Source organism: Vidua chalybeata, chromosome 25, assembly GCF_026979565.1.
Source record: "Vidua chalybeata isolate OUT-0048 chromosome 25, bVidCha1 merged haplotype, whole genome shotgun sequence".
NCBI lineage: Eukaryota > Metazoa > Chordata > Aves > Passeriformes > Viduidae > Vidua > Vidua chalybeata.
Genome location: NC_071554.1, coordinates 2,182,060 through 2,202,924, shown reverse-complemented (window position 1 = coordinate 2,202,924; position 20,865 = coordinate 2,182,060). Strand labels below are relative to the sequence as shown.

The following is a 20,865-nucleotide window of genomic DNA, read 5'->3' as shown; positions in this document are numbered from 1 at the left end:
CTCTAAACACTCTTGGGGTGAAAAGCAACAAAGAAAAAACATGAATACGAAGGAACTGAACTGACCTACAGCAAAAGCAACAGAAAACAAAAAAAACCACCACTCACTTCTGGGCATAGCTGCTTTGTTAAGCATAAATAAAAACAAAAATGACATTAGATGGTTGGATAAAATAGAGACAGTAATTGTTAAACTAATTACTAGGAGGAAAGCAGGGCCTGGCTGTCATTAACTCTACAGATACCAAATACAGGGGCACAAAGCTGGTTAATGTGCAGTTAATACCTTAATTACCAAAAGGTTTTTAGCCTTAATATTTTAGGAATATTTGATTTCTGAAAAGGCAGCAGGAACTATTTGCTGGGGCAGCACTGATTTAAAATGCTTCTTGCAGCTCTCTGAGGATGAACTCCCAGCTCCCACCCTGCCCAGAGCAGCCAGGGGCTGTTACCTCCTCCAGCCTGTCCAGGGCATCGTTGAGCTTCCTCTGCCTCTCCAGGGCCAGCAGCCAGACCTGCTGCCAGCGTGCTGAGAGCTGGTTTATCCTGGGGTTCTTTGTTTCTGACTGGGAAATAATGGGCATGCTGGGGGGAGCAGCCTGCCCCAAGCACTTCCCTGGAAAAGAGGGAGAGAAGTTGTTTGAGGTACTGTTCATGGAGTCTGAAGAGCAGCAGCGAAATGTGTTTTGGTTTTTTTTCTTTTTTTTTTTGGAAGGGAAAACCTCCCACGGCCTTGCTGGCTGCTGTCCCCAGGTAGGAGGACAGGGTGACAGACAGCTCTACACCCACATCCCCCAGCACCCAGGAATTCACACTGGACTCTGGCTTCAAGAATCCACATAAAAAGACCCCAAAACTTCATCCTAAAGCAACTGTGGAGAAAGAGCGAGAGAATGGCGAGCAGTGCTGGCCCAAGCACCCCCAGGAACAGCACCCCCAGCATGGCTGTTTTGGGAAATGTCACCTGGATTCTCCCCTCCTGACGAGGCTCAGCCGCCTTCCTGGTGGCTGTTAGCACAGGATGCCTTGTTAATTGATAATCAAAGCTAATTAGCTTCCTAGGAATTTCATTTCCTGCCATGCTAGGACCCAAAGCAGACTCACTGTTGCTGCGGGATTTGTCGATGAAGGGCCCGTGGGGAGGCTCAGTTGCTTTTCTTTTGTAAGTTTTTGTCACCCGGTCCACGTCCGGCTGTTTCCGTGTCATCTCCTCCATAAAGGACTGTCAAAACACAGAAAGGAGAAAAAAAACCCTTTGCAATTTCAGTCTTTTTGGCTTTCCAGCCCTCACTGGGACATGCCAGGCCAGCAGAGGGAGGTGAGCATCAAGCACCAGCGGTTGGGGATTGTGGTTGAGCCGCTGCTCAGAGCTGGCTTGGATTTGCCAAATCATCCCTGGGCTGGTTTTGCTCCAGCTGGGAATAAGGAATTCCAGGAGAAGGCAGTGCCTCCTCCAACCCGGGAGCCAGGGGAAGCCTCCCTCCCCTGCCTCTCTCCCGAGCTCAGCTCGGGCTCACCTGGTGTTCGGAGATGAGCGCTTTGACCTGATCAATATTCTGGGGCATGGGGTCTTGGTCCCGCTGGATCAGGGTGGTCTCAGCCCACTGGATCCAAGCCAGGAGCTCCTCCAGAAGCTCTGCATTGGCCACCAGCTCGGAAAGCGCCGACTCCAGCCTCTGCTGGTGCTGCTTTGCCCACGTGAGAACCTGTTGGAAACACGGGGTGACCACCCAGCGTGGGAAACCACGGAGCAGGACCCACCACTCCCTGGAACCAGCATCAGCCTGGAACTAGCCCTGCAGGACTCACCTCCTCGAACCTGGCTCGGATGATGGTGATCCAGTGCTTGATGGTGGTGATGCAGTCAGGGTGGCAGGCGCCCAGGATGACCTCGCCCATCCCCACAGCCGCGTTCACGTCCCCCCTCTTCTCCTCCACTTTCTTCATGAACTCCTGGAAGCCCCAAAGGAATTATTTGCTGATATTCCCCCCCACTTCTAAACTTGGCCTGGGTTGTGTTTTGGAGCTCCCCCTTACCTTGTGGGCATCGATGAGGGCCTGCAGGGCCTCGGCGTCGTCCGGCAGCGCTCCCCGAAAACGCAGGGACTGCTCCGCTTCCGAGAGCCACTCCAGCAGCATGTGCACGGCTGTCCTGAACTCCTCGGCCTGCAGCAACAACAGCACAGGCTTTTGTCAGCCCTCCTCCTCCCCAAACAGGCTGCTGCATTCACTCCTGGCAGCTGGAGTGACAACAGGGCTGAAAAGGGCTTTAAAAATACATAAAAAAGCGGGGGGAAAGCCACGTTTGGGGCTGGGGTTTGGGCTGCCGGGTCCTGCAGCACTCTGGAACCTCCCTCCCCTCGGCATCAGCTGCACTGAAGAAGGAAATGTTTTTAAAAACAGCACAAGTGCTGTATCCTGAGCAATTTGGCACCTGGGTAGTTTATTCTGTGAATTGCCTACTTGAAGTAAAAGCTGCTTAAGAGCCTTTGACCTTTTTGGTTGGTTTTTTTTCATTTTTTTTAGCTTCAACCGAGTCTCTCTGGACACTGGCAAACACCGGCCTGGCCTGCCTGATCACCATTGTGCACATCAGCGAGATCTTTCCATCCTCCCTTTTCAAACCAGCCTTTATCTGCTCATTTTTTTAGGAAAAACAATCAGTAACAGGCTGATACCACCCCACTGCTTTGCAGGAACCACTGCAGGGCTGGCATGTCCTGCCTGGAGAAGGCAAAACCTCTTCCCTGAGCTTGGCGTGGAACAAACCTGGAGCCCAGCAAAGCACCCCAAAGAAAAGTTTTCCAGCCACGGATTTCTCCTCACCTGCTTCAGGGCCTGTTCCAGGCGGGTTTGTTTGGACACAGACAGCTTGCACACCGTGTCCCAGCGGTTGCTCAGCTCCTGCAGCTGCACCTTCACCCAGGTGGTGTCGTCCCGGCTGTTGTCGATGAGCTCCCGGCCCGAGCGCTTGAGCACCTGCACTGTCCCCGTGCGCTTCCCCAGCTCCTTCTGGAACACCTGGAAGGACACAGCAGAAGCTGAGCGAGGTCAGGCAGCTCCACTCCTGTCACCTTCCCAGTAATGTGAAAGTTCTTCCCGTTTTTTTCCCTTTTTATCCCTTGCAGGAAAGCAGGGCAGGCATTCCTGCAGCAAAGCACCAACTCTCTCTGTTCCTTGGCTTCTGGGGAGGACAAGTCCCACTCAGGTCGTGGAGAACAGCTGGGGAAAGGTGCTCTCACCTTGTGAGCATCCATCAGGTTCATGACCAGATCCAGGTCCCCGTGGACAGGCTGGTCCTCAGCTAACTGGGGCTCCACCTTGTAGAGCCAGTCCACCAGAGCCTGCAGCGCATCCATGAACTGCCCAGAGAACAGCAGGGCCTCCTCCAGCTTGTGCTGCCTGGAAAACAAACATCCCAGAGACCTCCCATGAGCAAACCCACCTCCTTCTGTCACACCCCAGTGACCCCACACCCACCCTGTGGCACACGAGCACTGCTGGTACAACCCTGGGGCTGGGCTCACCTTTCCACGGATTTTCCACACACCGTGTCCCACTTATCCCGGACTTCTCCCAGCAAATGGTCCAGCTTTTGAGTGTCATCTGAAAGCAGGGCTTTTTCTTTGAGGGCTCTGCCTGTCCTGATGGTGGTGTCGTACACAGGCTGCTTCCCACCCAGAGTCTTCTGGAACTCCTGGGAAATGGAGAGAAAACAAAACAGCTTCAGAAAGCCTGGCCTTGGCTCTGAGGATTCCCAGATTTCCATGGCAATGGGAGGCATGGACATGGACATGCTTTCCTCCTGTGCTGGCAGAGGAGACACTGCCCTGCTCAACCTCCCAACAGAGCCCCTTCCACCCTGTCCAGCACCAGGCTGGCTTTGGCAGAGCTTCACCTTGTGTTTGGAGAGCTGGAGCTTGATTTTGTCAGGATCATTGGAGATCTCCAGCTCCGAGTCCAGATGATTCTCTGCATCCTCCAGCCAATCAATCAGCTTCTTCCAGGCTTCGTGGAACTGCAAGGCAACACGAGCAAGCCTGAAGCTTCACCCTGGTGGTGCCCCCAGTCCCTCTGTGGTCTTGGGACCTCCTGCTGGCCGTTCCCTGGGGTCTGCCACACCCTTCCCACGCCTCTCACCTGCTTGGCTCTCTTCCTGGCGTCGTCAAGAGCCCGTCCCCGCTCCACCGAGCGCTGCACCACCTTCTCCCAGCGGGACTGGACGCTGACCAGCAGGTTCTTGATCAGCACCACGTCCTGCTTCTGGCTGAGGAACTTCAGCTGGTTCCCAGTCTGATCCAGCTCGATGATGCGATCCCGGTGAGCGTTCACCTCGTTGGCAAACACCTGCCAACAACAAAGGGTGTCCCACGTGTCAGAGGAGACGGATGTGACCTCGAGAAGCCACAGGCGAGGCGAGGAGCCGCCCTGGCTCCCTCCATCCCGGGGATGGAGCCCTTGGGTACCTTGTGCTCGTCGATCTGGGCCAGCACCGCGGCGAGGATGAGGCTGGGGGGTGGTGCAATGTTCAGGCTCTGCTCAGCCAGGGTCAGCCAGTTGATGAAATCCTGCAGGGAGTTCTGGAAGTCCGTGGCCAGGGCCAATGCCTCCTCCAGCTTCGCCTGTGGCAGCGGGGAGGGAGAGAAAGAGAGGAAAGAACGCAACGCGGAGGGTGAGAGCTCTGATCTGCAGACAGAGGCAGCCTTTGTGTCCCTGCAACAGGAACCTCATCGCCCCGGCCCGGGAACGCCACTGCTTTGCCAAGGGGAGGGGGCTGCAGTGAAAGGCAAGGCTTTCTCTCCAAACAAGAATGGCCCCTGAAAGAGGAGACCTTCCTCGGCACACGAGCAGCTGCGTCACCCTCAGCTTCCTGGGAAAGGGATCTCCGTGGGGACGGGGCTGGGTGGATGGGGGATGAGGTTCTGATGGCAGCAGCTGCAGCGCTGCAAATTTATTCTGGGCCCGGGCCCACCATGGCCCTTGTTTTATCTCATCCCCAGCCAAAAGCTGAGGATGGAGTCAGCTTGGAGGAGGGTTTGGCTTGACCAACAAAGCCTGCCTTTGAGAGCTGCGGGAGGCTTCTTCCCACCTCCCTGAATTAACCCAAAATGCCATTTCACCCTCATTTTCTGTGTGATTTAACCAATTCTGATGACTATCTACAAAAAAAAAAAAAAAAAAAAAGACCCACGCTAACAGCTTGACACTCAGCACCACCTGACAAACAGACTCAACCTTTACAGCCAAGGGAGACGGATAAAAAAACCCCAACTCCCAACTTTGTGTGGGAAAGCAGAGTGGGAGCAGCTGCTGTCAGACCATGGGGCAAGGCTGGATGCATTTTTCCCTCAACGTTACCTTTCTCTCCTCCATCTTGGTGCTGACCAGACACCATTTCTGCTCCAGCAGGGCCACGCTCTGTTCTGTCTTCGAGCTGGAGCCGGAGTCGTCGCGGTTGAGCAGCATCAGCCTCCCCTTGGCCAGCAGTTGGCTGTAGACATCCTCCTTGGCTTTGAGCTGGCTGTACAGCTCCTGCAAAGAGCCACCAGCCAAGGGTTAGGCAGAGAAAAGCTCAGGGAGGGAACATGTTGTGCTGCAAGGCTGCAGGTGATGGGAACATGAGGCTGGGAAGTGACAGCAGAGTGACACTTTGAGCTGAGAAAAGGTGGTTAAAGCATCCTGATGGCTGTTCCAGGCATCAAGAGCAAAATTATCTGTAAGAGGAGACCAGAGCAGCCTATTCTCCCCATCACACACAGAAAGGAGAAGTTTTGATGCTGACATTTGACAGGAACTTGCTGATTTAAAAGCGTTAAAAAAAAAAAAAAAGATCTCTCCTGAGAAATTACCATGTGGGCATTGAGCTGTTCCCGGGCAGTTTCTGGCAGACCTCCTGTGGGTTTCGATGCCGACAATTGGCTCTCCATCCTCGTTAGCCACAGGAGGAACTCTTCAATCTCACCATGGAAACCCTGAGCCTGTTGGGGAACAGAGAATCGGCCCCGGATCAGATGACATCAGCCACCATTGATCATGTGCCAGGGGTAACGCTGTGTTTGCTTTGAAAGCAGATAAAGAGGCAGAGCTGGATGTGCCAGCGCGTTCAGGAGGGTGAGGCTGGTGTGTCCACAACCCACAGGTGTGCCTGCTCCCCACTGCACTTCTGGGCAGGCACTAAACCACAGCAGTCACAGAAAAACTTCCATTAAAAAATCCCAGCCACAACTCCAGTCGCCACAACTCCTTCCCCCACTTTTATTTCTCCCTAAAACAAAGGGAAAAAGTGGCACCCCACTGCACAGGGGGGTATTCCCACTGCCTCTTGCTGACCTGCTGGAGCGTGGACTGCAGCTGCTGCTCCCTCTCCTCTGTCTTCTGCAGCACTGATTCCCAGCAGGAATTCAGCTTCTCCAGGCGGTTCCGCAGGCTGCTGGCATCGTCCCCTGCGCTCGACTCCAGCAGCTCGTTCCCTGCTTTGTTCACTGTCTCCACGGTTGCTTGGTGGGCCAGGACGTCGTTCTTCAGCACCTGCACGAGGTGGGCAAAGGTTGGACACCTCTCCTAAACACCCAGGGATCAAAACAGCTCAAACCCTTCATGAGAAATTGAGTCCTGCCAGGGGAATGGGCTAAAAGAGTATCTGGAGTGGGAAAATACTCACGTGGTGCTTTGCAAGTTCAACCTCGATGACTTTCGGGTCCCCGTTGATGGGTTTTTGGGCATCCAGCAGCTCCTCGGTGTGGGTCAGCCAGGCCATCAGCTCAGCCAGGGCGTGCTGGAACTGGCCCAGTGCCAGCAGGGCGGCTTCCAGCTTGTGCTGGGATGGAAAAGGGGAGTTTTAAAGGGTTGGGGAGCACTGCAGCCTGTTTCATCCTGTGACAGCTCCAGGTGTTCACTCTACCTGTCTGTGAGCAATTTTCTCGCCCAAGTTCTCCCAGAGATGTTTGAGCTCTGTCAGTGGTTCCTTGATGATGTCTCTGTCTGTCTCATCCGTAGCCTTTTTTAGCATCAGTTCACCTTGGTGATTAAGCTTTTCCATCTCAATCTGCTGCTGGTAAACCTCCATTTTAAACTCCTGCCAAGACAAGCAGGACAAGAACCAGAAGCGAGTGAATCACTGGAGCTCTGTGAGGCGAAGCAGCGCCGCAGAACCGCTCCCTCCCCTCCCAGGTACCTTCATCTCGTTCATCTGCTCCTTGACCGTGCTGAGGTCGGTGCCCACAGGGGACATGTTGCACAGTTTGATCACAGCGTTGTCCAGCCAGTCAAACATGGCCTGCAAGGAGCAAGGACAACGTGAGGGAATGGCAAAGTGTCCCCCCTGCAGCTGGTCAGGGGACAAAGGTGGTCCCTCCACCACCCCACAGCCATGAAGGTCGTCTGTCAGGGCAGCTCTGCCTCTTGCCCTCTTGCCTTCCCTCATCCTGCTGCTCTGAGCAGGAATCAAGCTTTGGGAAGACCAACGCAATCAAATATCTGCTCCTCCTCAGAGCTGGTGGTTGAGCTCTGGCTCCCTCAGAGCCTGCAGACGCTCGCCCAGGAGATGCTTCCTGCTTTAAGGAACTGCAAATCCCAGCAGAACTCCAGGGAGAGGGCTCACAGCGGTGCTCCCAAGGCCCACCCACTCCACACCAGCAGCTCTGCTTCTTACTTGGAGCGTATCTTGGTACTGCACAGCTGACTGCATGGCTTCCTCCAGCCTCTCCAGCCTCTCCTTCCATGTTTTGTTTAGGTTTTCCCACGCGTTGTTCATCTGTGGAACACAAAATTCATTGAGCTCCTCAACCAGAGCTCCCACTTGCTCCCACCTGATTTTATCTGGAGGGGAAGCTCTCCCTACCTCATCAATGCTCTTTTTCACTTCTGGCTTCTCAGTCTCACCACAGGCAAAGATCAGGTCGGTCCCGAGGAGGCGGATGAACTCCAGCTCTTCGTGCAACCCGTCTGTCTCCTCCTTGATAGTCTGCAGAGGCACAGCCACAGAAGAAAAACCTTTATGATCAAACCCTCTTCCAAAATTGCTCCATGAGCAGGAGGGTCCTTCCTGCTCCAGTGCCCCACACCTTGGCCAACAGCCCAACTCCAAAGCCCAAGAGCAGGTGACACAGAGTGTTGCTGTTGAGATGGTTGCACAGAAGAACAATTCTGAAAATAATAAACTCTGAAATTTATACAATTTCAGAAGGCTTCTCTCTTCTCTCTTTGTTTCAAGATTCCCAAATCTTGATTGTAACGGCATGCTTTCATACCTTCCCACAAAGTTCATACTTTACTAATTGGTTACAACAGATCAACACAGTGTTCATTGGTTCAAAGCAGTCTCCACCACTGTTTTCAGCTAACATCCAACTGCATGTTTCTCTCAGGTTTATCTTTTTCTTCTTCTCAGTTTCCATGTCAACAACCTTGGTAGAATTCATTTTGGGGGCAAACATGAACCTTTATCAGCTTCTTCTTCAGCTAACTCTTCCTGGCTCACAGACCAGCTGTCAGCCCCTTCCACATCAGAGAGCAGGTGGCCATTTTTGTCACCACCACCACCACCCTGGTCTGCTCCCACCTCTGGGACTAAAATAAGAACATCTGTATTTAGCTGTGAGCCTGAACTGTCCTGGCTGAAGATGCTGTTTACAGGAGATGTGCTGTTTACAGGAGCGTTTTGTCAACACAGGAGTGAGGGTTTTGAGGTTCAAAAGGTACAAACCAGAGTTAGAATGGTTATGAAAAGGGAGCAGCAAGGCTAAACTTAGCAATCCCTGCTCCTCATGGCCTGAGTCAACTCAAATCCACCTGAAGTGGATTTTGTCACTTACTTGAAGCAACCAGCAACAGACAAATCCAAGCACTTATCTCTGGTCAGACCAAAACCTAAATATACTCCTCCCACGCCAGCCAGCCTCTGGCTTGGGTTGGGAGCAGAGCCCTGCAAGCTTCCACATCACTCCAAGCAAGTGGGCACAGAGCTCTGACCACACAGAGCTCCGTGTGCTTCCCAAAAGAGCAGCAGATAATGTGATTTAAGGTGAAGGATATGTGAAAGCCACTTCTGGCTTTTTCCTGGCAGCTCCAAACTGCAATGGAAATAACTTCATAATCTGCCTGACCGCCTACAAAACTGACTTACAGCCACCTCTGGCCACAGCCATGATCTAAGATCTTCCCAATTTAGCTGATAAGCTGAGGGCAGAGAACCTGCAAACTGAGGAACAGCCCCATGGGCCTCACCTCTGCTGCTTCCACCTGCTGCTTGATGATGGAGGGGTCAATGCCTGGGCTCTCCAGGTCGTGGACAATGTCCTGGGTGTCCTTGATGGTTGTCAGGAGTGCTGCCATGTCGTACCAGAACTTCTCTGCAAGCTCCAGGACATCAAGGAACTTAATCTCACGTTCCTCGGTCCGAGCTTTGATGTCTTCCCAGAAGAAAACCATCTGATCCAACTTGTCCTGGATGACTGTGGAAGGAAATTGAAGCATTCAGTGAAGAAGGAAAACTTTTGGCAATGCAAGAGCATTTTGAAAACACTCAGGAACAGCCAACAGAATATCCAGAGGGGAATGAAAATGGCCAGGGCTATCAGAGCATTAGCTCTGGGAGACGCTGAGGGACGTGAGAAACTCCAGCTTGCAGAAAAGCCTTTATTTATGTGCAAGCTCGGAGCAAATTTGCCCACACACTCTCCCTCCAACAAACCTCTGTTCTGGCCACCTCTAGCATGAAGTCCCTGCTCACTCAGTGCATGAGCTGCCTGTTGATCTGCCAAGGAAGGTGCCAATTAGTGCCAATCGTGCTGATGGGCTTTTTGTGCTGGGGGATGTCCCTCCCCACCATTAGATGCTGAAGCGATGTCAACAAATCCTGTCCCAGGGGCCACCAACAAGAGGCCAGCTGGGCTGAGAAGCCACAAATAGTTCTTTTCTCTTCTGACTGATGCCACCCTGTCTGTTCCAGATGGAAGCAGGTCCGTCCGTCCGTCCATCCATCCATCCATCCATCCATCTGACTCATCCTTCCTCCTAAAGCCAGGAGAACCTCCCAAATCCAAACAGAGGACTCATCCTTCCTCCTAAAGCCAGGAGAACCTCCAAAACACACCCCTGGGACATCAAAGCCTCCCCAGCAGTGACGGAGCCATGGTTTGGGGAGAAGTTGGATGCTTAAATCCACCCAGAGCTACCTTTGGCTGCCAGGTCCTTGTCTGCTCCCTGGGAGCGGGCGATGAGCTCTTCCCCACGGCGTTTGAGGGCCTCGAAGGAGGGCTGCAGCTTCTCCAGCTCCACCGTGGAGTTTTTGTTCTCGCTGATGCACTCCCGGATCTTGTCGACCTCGGCGGGGATCAGGGGCGGCAGCCGCAGGCGAGAGGAGAGGCTCTCCAGGGTCTCCAGCATGGGCTCAATCTTGTCGTGGAACTGGAGAGGAGCAAAGCCATTAGGGCAGGAGGGAGGGGACAAGGTGACACCGCGGAGCCGCCAGCGTGAGCCACGGCCCCGAGCGCTGTGCCATCCTGGAGAGGGGACGGACAACGCCTGCGACAGCAGCAACGACACCTCTGCAGCAGCAATGACACCTCTGCAGCAGCAATGACACCTCTGCAGCCTCCTGCTCACACCTGCCCTGCTCCAGCAGAGCCCACGGAGCACCCACAGACACTTACAGAGCCACCGCCAGCACTTGTCACCCAAACACGGCAGCGCCCTAAAAATTCACTTTTTTTGCTGCCGTCTCGGTTTTGGTGGCATGGCACAAAACCAGCGCTGGTTGGGGGAATACCCAGGCAAGAAATGCTGCTGGAAAAGCGCCCGTGTTTGGTGCTGATGGGAATCTCCACGTGGTGCAAGGCCAGTGGAAACCCATCCCAGTTTTTAGGATCAGCAGGAGCTGCATGCGGGTGGGGAGGAGCTGCCATGGAGCTGCGGCCTCAAAAGCAGAACCAGAAAGCCAGGAGTGAGAGAGGGAGGGGGTCTAGCAGGGTTTATTGTTGGGTTTTTTTAGAGAGAAGTCAACTTTGGCCTTAAAGATCCCAAACTGTCTCTGCTGGTGGGAAGGACAGCTCAGCACTGGGGCTGCTCTTGTCCCTCTCCCAGTTCCTACTGGGAACACACCGGTGCGGGTGCCCACCAAATCCCAGGCTCTCCCAGCAGAGAGGGGCCGGGGCTCTCGGTGCAAAGTTGATCAGGACAGGCTGGCTCAGCCAACAAGCAGGAGCAAGCCAGCACATCCAGCTGGAGCAGTGTGAACCCTTCCAAAAGCAAAACCTCTGCCCTGCAGGAAGCATTCCCAGAGGAAGCTGAGACCAGGCGGCAACGCAACGAAAGCCATCCCAAAAAATGTGATTCCAGCCCCCGCCCCCGGCGTTAAATTTGAAGCATGTTCTGCTGAGCTGTGCATGGACCAGAAATGAAAGTCTGGGTGTCAAATAGAATCAGGCCAGGGAGGGTAAATGAACATCTGTGGTGGGGGGACTCGCTTACCTCCGAAATCTGCAATGGTGGGGCGCAGTCAACACAAGAATGAAATGGGACCATGTGGGGAGGACGGGCACAGGCAGCAACACACACAGACAACACATTCCACAATGGGAGTGAGAGATGAGAGGGGAGGGGAATGTGGGGGGGAAAAACTCGGAGTTAATACAAGTGCAAACCAAGAGAAGTGACTACACAATACAGGAATTAAGAAAATAAACACCCAGGACGTGACAAAAACCAACTGCGCTACGGTAACACGGGGTGAAATGAAACATAACTGGGGGTCATCAACCCTCAGCAGCAGGAGCACTTCACCCCCTTTCTGGACTTTAGCACCTCCAGTCTCTGCCCTTCCTTTCCTATTTCTCCTCCTGCACTCACCCACCTCCTCAGGAGATGCCCAGACCCCCAAGACATCCGTTACCTCTCCCATACAAAGCATCCCATGGCTGCTCACTGCACTCACAGCTTATCAGAACTGAAAATTATCTCTTCAAGCTCTTTCGGGGGGCCCTTCCAACCTTGGGTGGATGCCAGAGTAGCCCCTTTGAACCAGCATCATTATTGAGGCCGTAAAAATTTACGACCCTATTTACTGTGTGGAGCCTCAAACGCCTTCTCCTCTGCTCCCACAGGCAGCAGGAAACTACCCTGGAGGTGCCTGACCACGTTATGCCTTATAGAGGGGTTTTACAGGGGGAATAAAACCACATTCCAAAGCACGTGGCTCTCTCAGGGGGCCTTGAGAGGAAGATTCACCTCCCTGGCACCCCGGCGTACCTGGGTGGATTGTGAGAAAGCCTCATCCAGGGCCAGGGCCCGCTGGCAAACCTCCTCCTTGATTTTGGCATACAAGGCCTCGGCCCTGGAGTATTTTTCCTGCACCATCTCCCCTTCCTCGGGGTTGAGGTCCTTGAGCTGGGGCCCGATTTTCAGCAGCTTGTCGATGTGAGGTTTGTGTTCAGCGATGGACTCTCTCAGTTGCTAGGGAATAGAGGGAAGAGGGGGGGAAAAAAACCAACACATTTGTTTAGAAATCTGCTGCGAGCTGCTGTCTGTTTATTCCAAACAGCACTCCAAGAGCAGTGATGGTATCTGGGAGGAGCTCACACCCTGGATTTCATGCCCCAGCATCTGCCAAGCACATGGCACTTGGCTCTTCCCAACATGGCTGTGGCACAGCGCCTGGCACGGGTCCTCCCCCAGCCTCTGACCCTCCCCACAGCTCCACGGGGGACCCCACTGGGAATTTTTTCCTTTGCAGTCTCTACCCTAAAAGCACAAGGTGTTTTTTTCCTGCCACGAGCAGAAAGGAGATCCAAGAGCAGGCAAGGTTTCCCTGGGAGCAAGCTGAATTTTGGTAAGGAGTGCTCCAGCATAAGAAGGGATTTTCATGTGGCTCTCTTGCATGACACAAGCAAACTCCCCAAAAAGAACAGAAAAGGGGGGAAAATGGAGGAAAATTCAGAAGAAAAAGGTGCTCTTGCCCTCTGTTGATGGACAGGAGGTGCAAACTCTGCATCCTCTTACCCTCATGTCATCCTGCTGCTGCTTGAGCTGCTCGTGGTCGATGGCTGGGGGTGGCAGCTGGGAGATGAGGGCTTGGGTCTCCTCAATCCATGGGTTCAGCTCCTCGTAGGTCTCCCAAAACTGGTTGACCAGGACCTGGGCACGCTCCAGGCGGGCGTAGCGCTCCGAGTTGAGCTGGCTCACAGCCTCATACTGCTGCACCAGGGACTCGGTTTTCTCCTAAAGAAAAACAGGGAGGAGAGTTATGGGGAGGGATGCAAAAGGGCCCAGGAAAAGGGCCAGCTCCATGCTGAGAGCTGGAAGAGAAGGAGGTGCCTTTGGTGGCCTTCCACATTGCAATTCCAATTAAAGCAGCCTCGGGAATCTCCACCTTCCATCCCCAAACCTTGCAATAAAAATAGGCAATAAAGGAGAGTCATAAATGTAAAGAGATTTCTGCTAACGCTGGCGGGAACTACTGAAGATGGAGTAATTTTAAACTCCTTCAGCCCCTGCAAGGGCTGAGGAGTCACCTCTCTGCCCTCTCTGTGCCCCCCTGTTGCAGTAAACAGCAGAGGGGGCTCACCTGGAGAACAGCTTTTTGCTCCTCACCACAGGTGCCGAAGATCTCGTTGCGCTGGCTGAACAGCTCATCCATGGAGTCTTTGTGCCGGATGATGTCGATGGAAAACGCCTGCAGGAAGAGAAAGGGGAGAGCTCAGAGCTGAGCCCAACCTCCCCCCAGCCCATCCGCAGCATCCTCCTGCCAAAGGGACCCCGCGAAACTCAGCGCAAGCGTCCTGTGGCAAACTGAAAGTCTGGCTGGGAGTGCAGATTCCTGCCTGCTTTCCTCATCTGCACCAACCTCTCTCTTTCAGAGACCTGAAAACAGCTCTTAAAAATAGCTATAATCCACACCCAAGGTCCTCACTGGAGGAAAAGCTCCATCATCCCTTTGTTAGTGAAAGTTATCCCACAAAATGATGCTCTCCAGAGCTGCATCCACCAATAACTTTGCCATTCCCAAGGTCCATGAGATTAACAGCGGGAAGCTGAGCTCAATTTAACTTAATGCTCGATGGTTCAGTCCCCCCTGTCTTCTAACACTGTCTTATTTTCCTTTTCTTTCTTTAATTTTAAATCCAATAAGCCTGCGTGCTGCTCTGATTGCCCAGGCAGAGGGAAGAAAAGGGCCGTTTATTTAAAGTGCACGTTCTTTCAGGCATGAGCTCATCTCAAAGATACATCGGAAAAAAAAAAACCCAACCCCTCCAGCACCTCTTTGTTCCACGTCTGGCTGCCGGGAGGGAACTGTGGAGTCCCTCACTGCAGGGAACAATGAGCAAAAAGCAAATGGAAACCACCCTCATTAATCAATATATACATTTCTCTAAACCCTTCCTGCTGCCAGCTCCGGTGAGACCTTGGTCAGGCTTACTCTGGTGGCCACAAGGAAAGGCTTCCATGGGAGCAGCTCTCCCAAGAGAGACCAAAACAAAGCACCCATCAAGCCCTAAATGGCTCCTGTAAACAGACAGGAAGATTTTTCCTTGGGAAGACCAACACTTGGATGATTTAGAGCAATTTCTTCCTTTGTTTGGTTTTTTTTTTTTTTTTTCTTTCTTTCACATCTCAAGGACAAGTGTTGCATCTCTCCTGCTGCTCTGAGCTCAGCACTGCACACCCCAGGGGAAAGCTGCTTCCCCAAAATCCATCCCATGACCCAAACTGGACCATCCCTCCTTGCTGCCCACCCCACAGAACCCACCAGGGAGTGCACACAGACCTTCTGCACCTGCAGCTGAGCCGTTGTCTGGTCCTGCTCCAGGCGGATGGGACCCAGAGCCATCAGCTTCCTCTTGGTCTCAGCCACCCAGGCCAGCTCTGCATCAGCTGCCTGCTCGTACTGGCACAGGGGAGAGGAGGGGCAGTGGTCAGTGCTGGGCAGCAGGGATGGAGCACACAGTGGGAGAGAGCTGGGGACAGTGGGAATCACAGAGGGACAAACGCCTCGGCCCGGCGTGTGGAGGAGGAGGGGACACTGGGATGGGGCTCAGGTTTCTGGCTCCACGCTGCCCTCGTGGCTCCTGCTGCTGGTTTTGGGGCAAGCTGGAGCAGCCACCTCTCCCCACACCCTCCCTGCCTGCAGGGAAAGGGACATCCCTATAAACAGGAGCATTTCCTTTGCTCCTCCATGGAGAACTGACTCCATGGAGTGAGGTCAGGTATTCCCAGCACTCCACAGCCTCCAGTTCGTGCAGGACAAGCCTTTTTTGGGGAGGACTGTTGGCCTGGAACAAATCCCTGTGCTCTCCCAGTGGGGGATGATGTTTTCCCAGCTTCGACAGTCACCCATCACCAGTTTCACACCATCTACGTCACCCCTGCAGGCAGAAATTCACAGGCAGGATAACACAGCGCTGCTCCAGAGTTATCCCATCCCAAAAACACACACCAGGACAGGTCAGCCACCATCCCTGCTGCCACATGCTGCTGCTGGGGTCCATCCCTTGGCACCCCTGATGGGATTTGCCCTTTGTCTGGCTGTGCTTGCCACCCCTCCCACTGCCAGGGCCCTGTGTGACGAGCGGCACTGCTCGCTCCTGCCCTCCCAAGCAAACCCTGCAGGGATTGTTCACTCACCTGCTGAGACCTCTGAATAGCAGCATCGATTTCCTCCACCCTCTGCTTGATGGTGTCACTGACCAGCTTGTAGCGCTCGTTGGTGTCCGACACCAGCTTGTCCAGCCCCTCCCGGGCTCTCCAGGGAACCAGTTCCAGCAGAGCCCTGCTCACCTCGTTCACCGTGTCCAGGACGAGCCTGTGCTCCATCACCTCCTTCTTCAGCTCCTGTGGAAGGCACCCATGGATGTGTGTCCTTCCCAGCTCCTCCCCAGCCTCCCAAAGCAGAGAGCAAACCATCCCAAGCCGGGCTGACGCTCCCGCACCTTTTGCCGCTGCTGGAACTGGGGGATCTGCTCGCCAGCAGGGGATTGTGCCCCGCTGGAAGCCAGCTCGTCCTCCACCTTGCTCATCCACCCTGTGAGTTCCTCATGGGTGGACTGGAATTTGGTGGCCAGCTGCCGGGCCTGCTCCAGCGTGCGCAGGGCCTTGGAGCTGGCGGCGGTGATGTCGGAGTAGCGGGTCTTGATTCCATCCAGCTTCTCCTGGATCAGCAGCACCTCCTCCCCTGAGGGACAGCAGCAAGGGGAAAATGATGCTGGGCTCTGGGGGCTGAAGGAGCCACCCCAGGAGGCTTCAGATGCCACTTTTTTCTGTCTTTCCCCCTTTTAAACAGCGAATTCCAGCTTCACTTTCCTTTGTAATAATGCAACTGTTTTTACGAAGAGTTGACATCTTCCACCAGCATGACATCCACCTCATCCTGGGATGGGATGGGATGGGATGGGATGGGATGGGATGGGATGGGATGGGATGGGATGGGATGGGATGGAAGTGTGCTGCCAAGCCCAGCTTTGCCACAAGCCCCAATGCTACCCCAACTCAGTTCTCGTGTCAAAGCTCCAAGAAAAAAGGGTCAGTTGACCCCTCGCTGCTGTTTCCAAGAGGACACAGAGCTGCCTGCCAAATCCTTTGTAATCACTCTTCCTGCTCCACAGCTCCCACAAGGACACAGGGCTGTACATCTGCTCTGAGCAGACCACATCTGAAGGAAACACAGCGCCCCGACCTCTCTTCCCACTCATAAACATAAACTCACACCCACGTGGCAACAGCCACAACTGCTCAGTCTGGGAAAGCAGCATTAGGAGAGGGCTGGGGGTATTTTTAACCTCTTTTCCATGTGATTTAGCAGCTGGCTGCAGTGAGAAAAGCCTCCCTCAGCACTGAGCATCCCCACAGCAGCAGTGGGAATCACCCGCTCCCCAGGCTGGGAGGGTGGGATTTTGGGACCAAGCAAATCCTAAGCTGGAGCGTTTGTGGCTTAGCATCCAAGGCTGGATGCAAACCAGCTACTTTGGGAGTTTCCAAAAGGAAATGAAGACCTGAGGGAGAAAAGCCTCCACCCAACAGAGCATGGACTTCCCAAGGAAAAGCATGTGGAGGATGGATTCCCAGACCCCCCACATTTCCCAGAGCATGCTGAGATCTCCTCTGTGTTACCTGTGGTTTGCTTCAGGAGAGCTTGTCCATTTCTAATGGCTTGGTCCACGTTCTTCTTCCTGTTCACAATTTCCTCATTCAGAGCCTGAAGAAAAAGGCAAATTTGGGTCATCCTGCTGCAGGCAGGTCCTGCCAGCCAGAGATGCTATGGGGGGGGCATGAACTTCCCTACTGAGCACAGGCAGGCTCTGAAAACTGTCCAGTCATCCTGCTATGGGAATTATTGGGATTTTTGGGACTCAAAGGCCCAAATCTCAGAGCAAACCCAACCCAACCCATTGGATCTGTGTCACCAAAGGACTCGCCCTTGTATTAGACAGAACCTCACTCTTGAAAAGAGCCTGCACAGCCTCAGGGAGAGGATGCAGAGGCTTCCTCAGTGGCCAGCCCAGCTCCAAAAACCCACCAGACTTTTCCAGCTCTCGGTTTTGGAAACAGCATCCAGCTTTCTGAAGGCACAGGGTGGCCAAGCTGGCTCAGACACTGTTCACAAATCAAACGAACCATTTGAAGTTCCCCTGCCTCAAGAAACCCATTTTTTGGATGGGGAGGGGGGGGCCCACAATTGTTGTTTATAACACATGAAATCTCTTTACACTCCTCTCCAAGCCTCACAGAGACCCAGCAGCAGAACGAGCTTTGCAAAATTAAAACCAGGCCAGAAACATAAACAAAACCAGATAAAATGCAACAAAACAAACAACAACACAAACATGGAAGAGAAATAAACAAAAAATAAAAAAAAAAAAAAAAGGGAAATACCAGCTGGTCGGCATGCTGCTTCTGCAGGACGTCCCGTTTGTAATCCTTTATGGACACTGAGCCCAGCTTGTCCTCCACCTCAGCCAGCCAGTTGAGCACTTCCACCTCCTCCTCCCCAAAAAGCCTGGCGTTGGCCAGAGCCTGGTCCAGCAGTGCTGCCTTCCGGCCGCACCGGTCCCGGACCTCGCCGTAGCGGCTCTGCAGAGCCTCTAACTTCTCTGCCAGCAGCCTCTGCTCAGCAGCACAGCTCAGGGAGGACAGCGACTGCCCGACCCCCAGTGCCCGAGACATGTTGGTAGCGTGGCTCTCTATCTCTTCCTCAAGAGCCTGAATGGTGGAGGGTAGAATGGACAACAGAAAGGGGAAAAAAAAAAAAAAATGAGTGGAGAATGAGGAAAATGAAAGAAACGCAACGTAAAAAGGGGAACGCAACAGTGAACGTAACTGAAAAATGGAGGAGACATAAAAGCCACCCGTGAATGGGCAAACTGAGTAGAAATTAAAAAGAAACACATGAATGGGAATGTTTTTAATATCCAAAGCTGCTGGGAGGTGCAAGGACATCGGTTTAATGTTTAGCCACGCGGATGGGTCAGGGCTTGCAGCCTTCTCTGTACATAAAACAGCCTGGATAACTCCTCCAGTCCTTGTTTGTGCCAAAAATCCTCTCTGGTTGTGGTGGAAACAACCACTGGTGCGGGACCTGACTCCAACCACCTCCATCCTGCTCCTGCACAGGTCCTACCTTGTGGCGGCTGATCTGCTGCTGGATTTTGGCAGTCTGGGTACCAATGGGCTCAGAGTTGGCCAGTTTCTTCTCTGTCACTGACAGCCAGTCGGACACGGGCTCCGTGGTTTCATGGAACTGCTTTGCCAGCACCAAGATATCCTCCAGCTGCTTCTGCCTATAAAAAGTAATCATAAAATTAGAAGGAAATAATTGTTCAAGGCCGGGTTGGATGTGGCTCCGAGCATCCTGGTCTGGTGGAAGGTCTCCCTGCCCTCAGCAGGGGGTTGGAACAAGATGGTTTTTCAGGTCCCCTCCAACCAAAACCAGTCTGTGATCCTTTGAGTCAATGAAAACACTAAGGAGCAGCTCCCAGTTGGAGCCAGGCACGGGAAGCAGCTTCAGGTATTTGGAAGAAGCAGCTCTGTTCAGAGCAAGGTGAGACACCATTGTCAGGCAAGCCACAATGGCAAAGATAAAAATCAATGTGGAGGAACTGCAAAATAAGCTTTTCCTGCAGCTGTGCCTTTAGTTTGTTGCCCTGTGAAGGTAGCAGAAGGGCTTCCCCATTGTGCAGCTTTTCATGAAACAGTTTTGAGATGGAAAGGACCTTAAAGATCATTTAGTTCCATTTGTTCCATCCCTATCGCTGTCTTGCAGATCCCTCAGCTTGTGGCCAGGCTCTTGGGCCTTCAGAGCTTCTGGTTAAAGACAATCCTGGATAGACAATCCTGGATGGACAGTCCAGCTTGCTGGCAATGATTAAAAACATGGAGAAAGGTCCAATCTGGCCTCAGAAGTGACTTCATAACCTCAAATACCAGCTTAGGTAGAAATAAGTAACTCATAAACAAGGTTCTGGCAGCATAAAGGTGTCAACAGGATGTTGCTAAATGTTAAAGCTTACAGGAATAAAAATAACATCCCTCCCCTGCAGGGAAATTATTTAATCTCAGCTCTTCCCTGCCATTGTAAACCACTGCTATCAGCACCAGCTCCCAGCCAGCCTTTGATTCCTCATGTTTTCCAGCTGTTTCCAGGATGTATCTGCACCGAAATCTCCGCCAGCTTCCCGAACGCTGTCACCCCAGGCTCCGGGGCACCACAACTGGTGGGATGAGCTGGCCCCAGTGCCTCTCACCTGGCAGCTGCCCTGCCCAGCAGCCCTTCCCAGCGCCGTGCCAGGCTCTCCAGCTGCCCCACGATCTTGTCCCGGTCCGCGGGCTCGGCCGACTGCGCGATCCTGTCGCCCTCCGCCTGGATCATCTCCACCGTGGCTTTGCGATCGTCCAGGAGGCGCTGGAGCAGCTTTGGGGAGGCAAAGGGAGGGGGGAAGTCACCAGATTGGGGCAGCAGAACCAAATCCAGCCCTTGGAGGGGTCAGATCTCTAATTGTGGCTCAGAATTGCTGCCAGCACTGGGCTGAGACCAGGCCCAGCCCAGGGGGGTGGCTCTGCCTTCAAAACCAGTTAAAAAAATTATAGAGTTATATTATATTGTTATATTATATTACATTACAATAATCACATGCTTTGATTTGGGCAGCCCTGAAGTGGTCAAGCAGCTGGACAGGGTGATCACTGTAGATCCCATGCAACTGAACTTTCATCTATTCTATTCTATTCTATTCTATTCTATTCTATTCTATTCTATTCTATTCTATTCTATTCTATTCTATTCTATTCTATTCTATTCTATTCTATTCCATTCCATTCCATTCCATTCCATTCCATTCCATTCCATTCCATTCCATTCAATTTTCCTTTCCCTTTTCACTTTCCCCTTTTCTTTCCTCTTCCCTCCCCCTTCCCTCTTTTACACTACTCAAGATCCAAGCCACTTCTGTGCCACAAGAGTTTTCCCAGTCTTTCCCACCAACCCCCTCCAAATTATCAAGTTTTTAACTTCCACTTGAAGCACATTTCCTCTTCCAACCTCCACATGCCGGACCAAGCCTGGGTAAGAATTCATTTCTAAAATATTTCCCCATGACCACACTTGACCTTCCCTCCTCCCACTCGGAGGGCAGGGGCCGACCCCGGTTTGTTATCTCAGCAAACACTGGCACACCTTGGGCCCGCTCTCACACTTTGCAACGTTCCCTTTGTCCCAACACCCAAACCAGGCCCTGCACCACCACCAGCTCGCTCCTGACACAGCAGAATTAGCAGCACAAAGCAAAACTCAGGGCTGGAAAAACACAGCCAACCAGCAAAACCAACTTCAAGAGGCAGCGGGACAACGACGGCGATGGAGATCATTGAGTGTGGGCAAACT

General features: G+C 53.0%; 1 protein-coding gene across 13 annotated transcripts in view; it reads right to left on the bottom strand.

Moving 5' to 3' along the window:
- Positions 1–20,865, bottom strand: part of MACF1 (microtubule actin crosslinking factor 1) — a 135,974-nt gene that overhangs the window by 10,958 nt on the left and 104,151 nt on the right. For 12 of the 13 annotated variants that reach the window (XM_053964510.1, XM_053964516.1, XM_053964515.1 and 9 more), the window contains 31 exons: positions 19,730–19,896; positions 18,607–18,766; positions 17,862–18,188; positions 17,100–17,184; positions 15,923–16,164; positions 15,618–15,824; positions 14,761–14,880; positions 13,561–13,668; positions 12,996–13,214; positions 12,246–12,449; positions 10,175–10,406; positions 9,225–9,451; positions 7,840–7,962; positions 7,651–7,752; positions 7,174–7,275; positions 6,901–7,074; positions 6,661–6,816; positions 6,330–6,527; positions 5,849–5,977; positions 5,358–5,531; positions 4,466–4,621; positions 4,140–4,346; positions 3,898–4,017; positions 3,527–3,696; positions 3,242–3,401; positions 2,826–3,020; positions 2,037–2,165; positions 1,809–1,952; positions 1,517–1,705; positions 1,104–1,221; positions 452–615 (listed from right to left, as the gene is read on the bottom strand). In XM_053964510.1, the coding sequence (XP_053820485.1) occupies positions 452–615; positions 1,104–1,221; positions 1,517–1,705; positions 1,809–1,952; positions 2,037–2,165; positions 2,826–3,020; positions 3,242–3,401; positions 3,527–3,696; positions 3,898–4,017; positions 4,140–4,346; positions 4,466–4,621; positions 5,358–5,531; positions 5,849–5,977; positions 6,330–6,527; positions 6,661–6,816; positions 6,901–7,074; positions 7,174–7,275; positions 7,651–7,752; positions 7,840–7,962; positions 9,225–9,451; positions 10,175–10,406; positions 12,246–12,449; positions 12,996–13,214; positions 13,561–13,668; positions 14,761–14,880; positions 15,618–15,824; positions 15,923–16,164; positions 17,100–17,184; positions 17,862–18,188; positions 18,607–18,766; positions 19,730–19,896 (5,208 nt within the window). Of the gene's footprint in view, positions 1–451; positions 616–1,103; positions 1,222–1,516; positions 1,706–1,808; positions 1,953–2,036; positions 2,166–2,825; positions 3,021–3,241; positions 3,402–3,526; positions 3,697–3,897; positions 4,018–4,139; positions 4,347–4,465; positions 4,622–5,357; positions 5,532–5,848; positions 5,978–6,329; positions 6,528–6,660; positions 6,817–6,900; positions 7,075–7,173; positions 7,276–7,650; positions 7,753–7,839; positions 7,963–9,224; positions 9,452–10,174; positions 10,407–11,468; positions 11,478–12,245; positions 12,450–12,995; positions 13,215–13,560; positions 13,669–14,760; positions 14,881–15,617; positions 15,825–15,922; positions 16,165–17,099; positions 17,185–17,861; positions 18,189–18,606; positions 18,767–19,729; positions 19,897–20,865 lie in introns of all 13 variants that reach the window. The other variant, XM_053964518.1, reaches the window with a different exon arrangement.